Raw genomic sequence first — 10,530 nt, 5'->3', positions numbered from 1 at the left:
TATCACCTTGAAACTTGGTAGGCTTTGTGGCCTCACCAGGCGCTACCACCCCTGCAGCTTTCACCCCCCAATGGTATAACACATAGATGTAACATGAGTTTTGCTTTCAGGATTTTGGAGTGCAGTTCCTCCCAACCCCCTGCATCGCTTTTCTTGAAACTTGACAGGCTTCATGCTCTCTGTAGGGGCTACCATCCCTGCAAGTTTCATCCAAATCAGACAAAAAACAACAAAGTTATAGGTATTTCATTGATTCCTCATTATACCCTATGGCCAGATCTCTGAGGCGGCTCCGAAGTTTTCCAAAGAGGTTCAGAAGCTCTGAACCGCTTTGGAAGGCCTAACGAATCCAGCGCTTCGATCTGGACATGCTGCTTTGGACACCAAAGCTTCCAAAGCTTCTCCAGATCCGAAGCACAGTCTGAAGCCTCGCGTAGCCCTAATATCCAGCCTTTGCTGCCTCGGCAATTCTGACAGGAAACGTGAATCACAGGGCAACTTTCCAAGAATGCATTTCCAGTTGGACTTCAGTGAAACGTGTTGAACCATATTGAAAGTAATGCATATTTTAGAGATATTTGCAAAGAGTCAGAGTACACAATTATGAATGTATATCTTAGTTTTTGCTATTGTATAACAACAAATCCAAGGCAGAAAACTTTTTATAGTAGAAGAATAAATACCTTGTTTCCTCTCCAGGGAAGGAAGAAACAGAACATATTTCTCCTCTTTCTGGGACATTTATATTGTAATCAAAACTCCCCCCTACCTATTATAATCCCCCTTTAAAACGAAACAATGTTTCATCTCCCTGTTTCTGGACATGGAACAGTGGAAGTGACAGGTTTTTAACTTGTTGAGGAGTTCGAGTTTCACGCTTCCACAAGATGGCCCCTGGTGGTAATGTCACACTAAATACTGACTACCCAGTTTTTCTTTTAAGGTTATATTCCAGTAAATGACATGTGAGCTTAAGGCCAGATCCAGAAAAGGATTTGACCTGTGCAGGTGACAAATGCAACCTAAACCCAAGTGAACAATCCACAAAAACCAGGTGTGCCTACTTCGTGTTTGGGAAGTGGTAGCTACCTAAGTTTTCACCAGCGCAGTTGCGTAAGGGTTTACTAACATCTTTGTCTAGTATCAGCACCATCTTGACAATACTGTGCATTTTGGAATCTGTTTTCACCTATGGTCCCTTGGGATTATCTAAGTAGGCATGCCTGTGCCCAAATCCCAGTTAGGTGGCTTTTTGTTGATCCCTTGCTGTTCCCAAAGCACATGATATTCCTGCAGGGGGGGAGGGGAGTATGCGCATGCCCGCACACGAGAAAGGAGAATATATTAAAAAATAAATAATCCTGGCATTGCCCAATGCTGTCACTGCCCTGTGATCCCAGCCTGGCCCTGCCTACCTTTCATGTTCCCAGATGCTGCTCCCCCCCTGCCTGGCCAAATGCACTCTGCCTGAAGGTGTCCCAGGACAGTCTTTATAGAGACCCTCCCCACTCCATCTGGACTCTGCCCACCAACCCTGTGGTGGCTTCATGGAGGACAGGCCAGGGTGCAGTGGGGCTGGTCCGGTGGTGGTGGTGACACTGGCAGCAGCAGCTGGAGGGATCGCCGCCACTGGGGCTGCCAGGAAGTGGAATCTAGCAACCATGCCACCACAGGGGTAGTGGACTGGCTGCATATGCCACAGCCTGGGTTGGGCCCATGCCTGGGTCAGGCAGGGCCCAAGGAACCCACTGTGGGCCAAATAAAATCCCTAGGTGAGCCAGATTCACTCTGTGGGCTGTATTTTGCCCACCCCTGCCTTACACTGAGTTCTTAAGTCTATTTGTGGGCTGTTGGCATCAGAGTCTAACTTGGCTTCATCTTTCTTGATCCAGATTCTGGGCAGCTTTAGAAATGATGTATGCTAATTTAAAATCTCTCTTCAGTGTTTATTGAGTAATTAACATGACATATTTACTCACATACCACATACTTTCCTCCCAAAAATTAGCCTTCCAAAGTAGGTGTCTTAAGCACAGAAGCTGATTTTCATGGAGCACTATAAGACGGCTGCTGCTGCTTTTCTTTCTCTTCCCTCCAGCAGCTGCCTGGATGGAGTGATGGAGTCCAACAGGGTCAGATCCAAGGGTCTGCAATGGTGCAGTCACACCCTGTTTTGATTCCTGCTCCACCCAAAGTTTAAAACCAACTGCCCAGCAGCAGCAGTGGCATTTCTATTCAGGTAGTGCAAAGGGAGTTGATTGATTTTTATGACTCATCATAATCTATCTGTTTCCTGCTGATTTGCTCTTTATTCATTCCACAGTTGTTAATTACTCTCTCTTTTAAATGGTCTTGATGTTACGCTAATCAAGCCATCCATTTTGGCTGTACGTTAGGTACTCCTAGTCTCTTTCCTTCTATTTCACAGCCATGCAGACTGTTGGAGGTTTTTTTGTTTTTTTTTTTGCTTTTTCAAAATCCTAGATCATCAGTAGGAAAGGGAGAGTGAGCTGATAATTTAGGCTTTGTCTCTGCTCTGTGTGATCATAATTGGAAAAATCTTTTTTCCTTCATTTTGCTTCCCATAAACAAGGTGCATGTCTCATTTGGGAATTTGTGGTATGCAAGAAAATTGGTACTTGGCTATTGACTATGTCATGGAAGGATGAGCTTTTCAAATAAAAATACAGGAGCATTCTATATTACTCTCTTAAAACTAATTCACTTGTGTTCATCATTTATTGTAATACTAACAATGCTTTTATGCTGCCCACCTTGCTGCCATCGGTGCTGCAAATTCACAGTATGGTTTCTCTGTAGGGAAAATGGCACACTTGCAGACATTTGATGTGATTCCAATATATGGCTAATGACAAGTCCTTTCTAAAATGATTTTTTATAATAACCATATAATAAACAGTTGTTGTATAGTGCTATGCTAGTATAGACCTTCATATAGGGAATTACTTTAGCAACATAATACCTGGCCTGATTTTTTGGAAGAGCCAAAATCTCATTTGCCATCTGTTTTAAATGTGAATTGTATGATTTGTCTCCTCTGATAACCAAGTCAGTACTAAGAGTGGTACATCTTCCCCCTGTAAGCAGAGAGTAGATTAAAGACTGTCATTTATATTGTGTATATTAACCAAGCACTGCTTCCTCCCTAGTCTTTGCCATTCCGTACTGGAACTGTGGAGTAATACTTCAGCATTCATGCTCTTTTTTTCTTCCAGTTCCTGATTGGAGAAACAGGGAAACAAGACTTCTAGAAGAAAGGAAAAAAAGGAATTAAAAATGATCTAAAACAGTCTCTTCAATTACTCACAAGTGTTGCAGGGCAGAGAATTTTTGGGGACAGGGCAGCCATCCTGCCTGCTCCCTAAGATGAATGGGTGAGTTGCCAATATCAACCCCAAGTAAAAATGATACCATCCTCTGGCATAAGAAGGCAGCTGTGACTTCTCTCTTGCCAGTCTATGCTATCTCTAGCTAGGCAATTTTGGGGGATAACTACCTACTACAGGAAGTCTTCTGCCCAGTGTCCATCCAGTAGTTTTCTTGAATAGGGGGACTAAGGTACAGGTGCAAAACCTCTCTTCACCACATACTGTACCATGTTCTTAACCAAACTCCATGTGTTTGGTGGCTTTCACACTTTCTGGTAGTTCCTACAATTAGTTGCTAGATATTTAAATTGAAAATTATTAGCTTGAATATCTTGGCAGATTTCAACTGCCATGCCTTTACAGGTAGAGAAAAATATTTCTTCCAGAAATGTAGCTTCATAGGGCAACATCAGTACCTAAATTGCACTACTAAGCAAACATCATGGTTTTGAACAGTGTGGCTATCCCTGCCAAACAGAGGAAGATGCATGTTCTTATAGTAATTGTTGCCCAGTTGGCTTTCAAGGTTAACTCTGTATCAGTATATTGCATTAAACTTTTGGCCTCACGTAATGGTCACAGTGCTACAACGTTATCACTTTGGCCATATTCATAATTGGTGGATCTAATTAACCATCATAGTGTAGAGCAGGGGTTCCCAATGTTTATGTGCCCAAGGACACATTCAAATTTAAAAGAAAAAGCAGTGGGTGCCAGTATGACAGCATTTTTTTTGGAATAATGATTTTTACTGATTATGAAAATGTGTATAGGCACCTGAATAAACCTTGGGGGAGTGGGGTGCACCATGCCACTCATGGGCACTGCGTTGGAAACTGTTGGTGTAGAGTATGTCAGAGCGGGTTCCTTCAACAGCTTTCTTGACTCAGCTGGTGATCCCATCCCTTTGCCTAATGCAAGACAGGCATAGTCTTATCTTCCCCACCTGGGTCTGACCTTTGGACAAGAGACAAGTAAATAGAAACCAAGAGAGCAAGTATTTGGACTTGTGTCTTTTGCTAACTGATGTTAATAATTCTGAAATATTCAGAGTACCTTAAGCATTTTCTGATAACCGGTTGAAAGGTTGTACAAATTAGGTCTGGAATACAGATACTTAATGTAGGAGACTTCTTTCGTATTTACTGAGCCACATTACATCTCAATGCTTTCCAAACTTTTGCTTTTAGCCGTGGGGTGTATAAAGAGTCCTGTTCATGAATAAGTAATCCACTTGAACAGTTCTTGACAGATGAGACAATACAATCTTGTGGGAGTAGACAGGCATATGCATCTTTATGTAACAACATTTTAAATCCATTCATAGAAACTCACATCATGCCTTTTTACTATGGGACAGCCTTCCAAACCATTGTTAGTTTGTTTTCTGATATTTCTCAGTTTAAGATAATGAACTTATTTAGTTTCCCTTTGTTTTGCACACCTAAACTTGCATATGGAATTTAACTTTGTTCTGTAGTTTCTGATACTTTAAACATTTCATAAAATAATACATCCTAACTGTGTGTGTCTGTTGATAATTGTATCATTGCATTATTTAATATCTAAGGGTTGAGATGATTCTTTTGGCTTAATGAAAAGATGACATCTTGCTTTCTGTGGTTTTTGGCTGGGGCATCGCTATCTTAAGTGGTCACAAAGGCGGTGCCTTAGATGTTGGCCTGAGCTCTCTTCCACCAGAAATAATGCTGCTTGTCTTCTCTTTGCCGTAGGATGGGGAAAGAGGAGACATTAAACAAAGGATTACTTACCAGTAATTATGTTCGTTGTCATCTTCCCCCACATCTTTATCCTGTTTTCCTTTCCTATGTTGCATAGTCTTGTACAAAAAGAAACAAGATACTTGGTTTACATGGTCTTGTCTTGTGATTCCTTTTTTTCCATCTGCAGACATCTTTGCATCCTGATCAGAGGAGACATTTCATGTTGTTCTGACTGGTGGTATTTTAAAGAAAAAACATTATATATCTTGGAGGAAGAGGCTGCAATAATTACTGTCAGCTATTCATTCTTGATTTGACAGTTATGCATCATGTATGGCATTTTATGACACGTTCACAAAACCTTGTTTTATGTGGCATTTAATACTGAATGTATGTGGACTCAACCCACCCAATTCCAGTTGGTGACCTGATTTTGTTGACGTAACAATTCATTTATTTTTAGGTGGTGAAAACAGTTGGTCTACGTGAAGTTTGGTTTTTTGGGCTGCAGTATGTGGACAGCAAAGGCTATTCAACGTGGCTGAAGCTGAATAAAAAGGTTAGCTATTCTTAAATGTTCAAACAATTTCAATTTTAAGTTGGTTGTTTTCAGACTTGCAACAAATTCAGTAGACTTACTGTAATATTGGTACATTATAGTTGTGTCCATCTGAAATTTGGGTAAATTGCTGCTTTATGTTACAGACTGGTACAGTGGGGTGTATGTGCAGGTTAAATGGATTTAACTATAAACAAGCAGAATCATACTTCAGAGTGGTAGCAGCATATTTTGCCTCATCCCAGAACAAATCCTTCCCCTTCCATCTCCTTTCACCTTTATGGAAAAACCCTAGGTCACAGAAATTATGGGTGTAACAGACCTGCAGCCTCAAGTATATGATGCACTCATCTTTTGATGTATATTTTTTTGCTGTTTAGATAGTTTCTTTAGATTTCATATAACAATAAAGCAAATATAAATCAGAACATTTTAAAACATGAAGTTGGTCTGGAGAAATCCAGCTTGTTTCCAGTATTTAAAGCACCTGCTTGTCTGTGCTTTACAAATAGTCCCATGGAACTCATTGAATGAGCTCACTGGGAATATTCCCAGTAACATAAAATTAAGTGTGCACTGATGTGATTGCAAAATCAGGATCTCTTTCGCTTTTTTTCTTAACACTTATTGTGGATTGCTACAGTACTTGATGTTAAAGGGGTTTTTTTCCATCTATTTTTTCTCCTTTTCTATTGTTTAATAGCTTTCTTTATCTCAGTAATATTTAGTGTTGAAAATTTAAATAGGCCAAATTGCCTGGACAGCTACACAAAAATACAGATTTCTGGTAAAATGCTAGGCAAATTTCTAATTAAAATAAAGTAAATTTGGTGTAGAAAGATATGGCATAGTTAATGCAATAAGTTCATCACCTTCTAGCAAAAGATGAAGTGATGAACAAAGAATTTTAGGCTCCCTTATTTATAGTGGTAAGCCAAAGTCTAAAGTTTAATTTTTTTCCAGATATTTGAGCATGCCACAATTCTTGCTAAGAAACAGTTTTTGAAATCCCAGTGACATGAGGTGAATTACTTTCAGTAACTTATTCTTTTTATATTTGGTATATCATAAGAATCATGTTTTCAGATCTTCATTGTAGTAGGTAAAAATTAACACAAGTCTACAATAAGCTTTTAAATGAGACCTTTAAATTGCCTTTCAGAGCTGTCATGTTTGCCTAATTCGATGTAAATTATTCAGTGCCCTGTGAATTGCAAGTCATTTTTACAGTATGCTTGCCAGGGGGAGTTGGATTACAATGTGTAGTAGCTAGTGAATTTCTTGTTGCTAAAATAAATAACAAACTATTGCTTACTTTGCTTTCATGTCTACTTTTCTCCCATCTAGGTAACACAGCAAGATGTAAGGAAAGAAAATCCTCTCCAATTCAAGTTCAGGGCCAAGTTTTTTCCGGAGGATGTATCTGAGGAGTTAATTCAAGAAATAACTCAGAGACTGTTCTTTCTGCAAGTGAAAGAAGCTATTCTAAATGATGAAATCTACTGTCCACCTGAAACTGCAGTTCTACTGGCTTCTTATGCCGTCCAAGCAAAGTATGGTGATTACAATAAGGAGATTCATAAGCTAGGCTACTTGGCCAATGATAGACTTCTTCCCCAGCGGTAAGTGGGAGTGAAACTACTGCTGCTGCTTTGTAGATGCTACTTTAATTTGCTGGTAACACTATTTTTTTAGGTTTTTAAATTCCAAATGTCAGTTTATCTTTAAATCAGTACATGCTAGTTGCAGTTTTCTGGAGAGTGCATGTGTTGTCTAAAAGTTAGGATCTCCTACTTTTCTCCTAACTTGGACTTTGAGTAACGAAGAAGAGGCATCCCAGCTGTGATTCTCTTGAGAACTGTGTTTGAATGCCTCATTAGCTATGTCCTTTGATAATTCCACAGATTCAGTCAAGCGGCTGCTTTTGTTCCAATGAGGTAATACCTCTGGGGTGTATGGTCTCTTATTCTGAGCTAATATGCATGGTTTAATATTCCTTGCTCTCTTGTGGAATCATATCATCTGCTAAATTAAATATAGGAACCATTCAATTAGCAAGTTAATGTGGATTCCTCAATACCAATATTTTTCCTTCAGTTCTTGAAGCATCCTTGCTCTTTTGGGCGGGTGGGGGGGGAGTGTGGGAAGATACTATCTTAAACTATTTACAGATATGTATAACTTTAAAGAACTAACAAAAAATACACAAATAGGAAGAATGTTATTCTAAAAAAAAAGTGTTCCTCCCGTAGATATCCCACCTAAAAACTTAAGGCTTGTTAAGACCTTGGTGGCTGTACTGTTTTTGAAGTTGCTGATAGCATCATGTTTTCTCGTGCATCTTGACAGTGGAGGGAGTATTAGAGAATGAGTACCTGTAATCATAACACACAGTTCTGTTAGTATATTTTGTTAGGGCAGGTGGGACATACTTCTGTACCTACTACAATCATTAAGTAAATGTTTACTTGGTTATTTGATCAATGTAAATTAGATGCAATGAGATTTTTAAACAAATAACAGGAAAATTCTTTTAGTAAATAAAGACATACCAGTGACATTCTATTTAATATCTAGGTTTTTATAATAGAAATGGGATTGAGAAATTCAGTTAAAGAACATAGTACATTTGAAATCTCCTGTATTTACCCAAATCCAAGATGACTTCAAATTCAAAGATGACAGCCTAGTTAGACTCGATACATGGAAAACTATTAATTTGTTTATAATTTTCCATGTATAGAATCCAATCATTGGGCAGTCATCTTTAAATTTGTGCCCTCATTGCTGTAGTGGGGGCAAGGGGCAAGACCCTGCCTCTTGCCCTCCTGAGCCTATCCTACTGCCCAGGGTGTGCTGCTTACTCTCCTGCCTTTCCCTGCCTTCCCTCTGACCTATGCTTGTCCCTGCACATGTGGCCCTCCTGCTGCTTACCTTCCGCTGCGGCTCTTCTCTGTCTCCAGGATAGTCAAGGGGTGGCAGTGGACTCAGTTGGCTCCATCCCAGTCTGGCCAGGGAGAAGCATGGGAAACAGCTTCAGACCTGGCCAGGTGAGGGATAGAGTGGCTGATGGTAGAGCAGATGGTAAGCGGCCAGATGGGGGGCAGGCTGGAGAAAGGTGGGCCCTGTGCTCCCCACAAGCCACATACAGATGTCCCCAATATGCTTCCCTGACTGCGAGGACTCCCCTGTGTTCTCCTTCCATGAACCCCTCCCCTGGCAAATCGGCCACCCTGGCCTGGGGCCAGAATTAGCTCAGCTGAGGGTTTCACAGTAAACTTGGGGCCGAAGCCAGAGCTGAGCCACTGCCTGTCCCAAGCCAGTAGTCAAATCTAAGATAAGGCTTTCTTTTCCTCATGTTGGGGGGGAATCATCTTGAATTTGAGTAAATATAGTAATCAATTTTTTTAAAGGAATTTACAGTGATTTCAAGAACTATACTTGCTTCACAGCTACTCCATATTTTTGCAATCACACTTGCCTGCTAGTTGCTCCATATTTTTGTAATCCATATATTTTTGCAACCCCTCCCCCACCTATATCTTATTTTTTTCCTGTTCCTGTCTAAAAGACCTGCAACATTAAGAGAACTGTGATTCCACAAACACTTAAGCCCCTCAACTTTACTTACGTGAGTAGTCTCATAAATATTAACAGGATTGCATATGTTAGTAAAGTTACAGATTCCTTGTTTTTTTCCTATAGAGAGGAGAAGATGAAAGCAACCATATGAAATGTGTTGAGAAACACAAAATAAACAGGAGAGACTAGTTAAATTTTTGTTTTGCCAATCTCCTAGGTTTGGGCTTGTTACAACAATAGGTGGGAAAAGATTAAGACAGGAATATAACTTTTGTGTTTATGGTATTCCTGTAAGTATTTGAAATTGAAATTTTCAGTATGTAAAGAAAGTGTCTAGATCCCCTGAATATTTTGTTTTTATTAATAAATTTGAGACTATCAGCATTATAGATAAGATCGTATACTATTATTATACTAATCTGATTTTTCCTGTTAGAAAAGTATACCTTAAATGCTACATTGTGTGAATTTATTAATAATTTTTGTTTGGTGACTTTAGTTCTGTTTTTAAATTAGAAATTGTTTGTGCTCTTTTCTTACCTGATTTTGAATTATCAGTCCCATTTGAACTAATCTTCATTGCTAACACAAAAAAAGATTTAAAATAATGGCAGTGAAAATTGTTTAAAAATTGTTTCATAATCCAGGCTGAACCTGAAGTGAGAAGACTGAAGTTTTATTGTAATACTAGTGACATACCAGTCAAATCACAGGCATTTTACAGATTATATCTCATGGGTTCATATGAGAGATTATAGAAACCAAATTATAGGCTTGTTGCAGATGACCATGATGAATTTGGGTCCATTGTGTCTCCTGAACATGAAAAAGATGGTAGAAACATTAATATCATAGGACTGGATGGGACATCAGAAGGTCTAGTCCAGTGCTTTGCTCAAGGCAAGATCACCCCTGACTAAACTATGTCAGTCAAGTGTCTGTCTAGCCTGCTCTTGAAAATTTCTAGGATGGAGATTCCACATCATATCCCAGTACTGAATTTCCATTTTATAGTGAGGAAGTGTTTCCTAATCTATAACCTAGAACTTTTTTGATCGAGTTGGAGGCCATTGCTCTTAGTTCTTTCCCCAATGGCAAAAATGTCAAACTCACCTGAGGCCCTGGGCTGGATCTGAACTGTGGGGCACAGGGGCTGTCTCCACGAGCATCTGAGCAATGGTGTCCGGGGGCAGGGTGTCCATTGGTGGCAGTGGGTCCAGGGGGAGGGCTGTACTCTTTGCTGATACCCATAGACAGCAGGGCTCCCCTAATACTG

At 39.8% G+C, this 10,530-nt stretch overlaps 1 protein-coding gene and 1 long non-coding RNA gene across 3 annotated transcripts in view; one reads left to right on the top strand and one right to left on the bottom strand.

Moving 5' to 3' along the window:
• Positions 1 to 7,728, bottom strand: part of LOC109302720 — a 10,354-nt gene extending 2,626 nt beyond the window's left edge. The window contains exons 1-2 of the long non-coding RNA XR_002098903.1: positions 7,717 to 7,728; positions 3,605 to 3,610 (exon numbers count right to left, since the gene is read on the bottom strand). This is a non-coding gene — a long non-coding RNA (uncharacterized LOC109302720). The remainder of the gene's footprint in view (positions 1 to 3,604; positions 3,611 to 7,716) is intronic.
• Positions 1 to 10,530, top strand: part of RDX (radixin) — an 83,324-nt gene that overhangs the window by 43,606 nt on the left and 29,188 nt on the right. For both annotated transcript variants that reach the window (XM_019524471.1, XM_019524470.1), the window contains exons 3-4: positions 5,577 to 5,672; positions 7,020 to 7,294. In XM_019524471.1, the coding sequence (XP_019380016.1) occupies positions 5,577 to 5,672; positions 7,020 to 7,294 (371 nt within the window). The remainder of the gene's footprint in view (positions 1 to 5,576; positions 5,673 to 7,019; positions 7,295 to 10,530) is intronic.

The sequence above is a fragment of the Gavialis gangeticus genome, unplaced genomic scaffold, assembly GCF_001723915.1.
Source record: "Gavialis gangeticus isolate Ggan-Ray unplaced genomic scaffold, GavGan_comp1, whole genome shotgun sequence".
Lineage (NCBI taxonomy): Eukaryota > Metazoa > Chordata > Crocodylia > Gavialidae > Gavialis > Gavialis gangeticus.
Note: the sequence above shows the minus strand (reverse complement) of the source record. Positions and strands in the feature narration are given on the sequence as shown.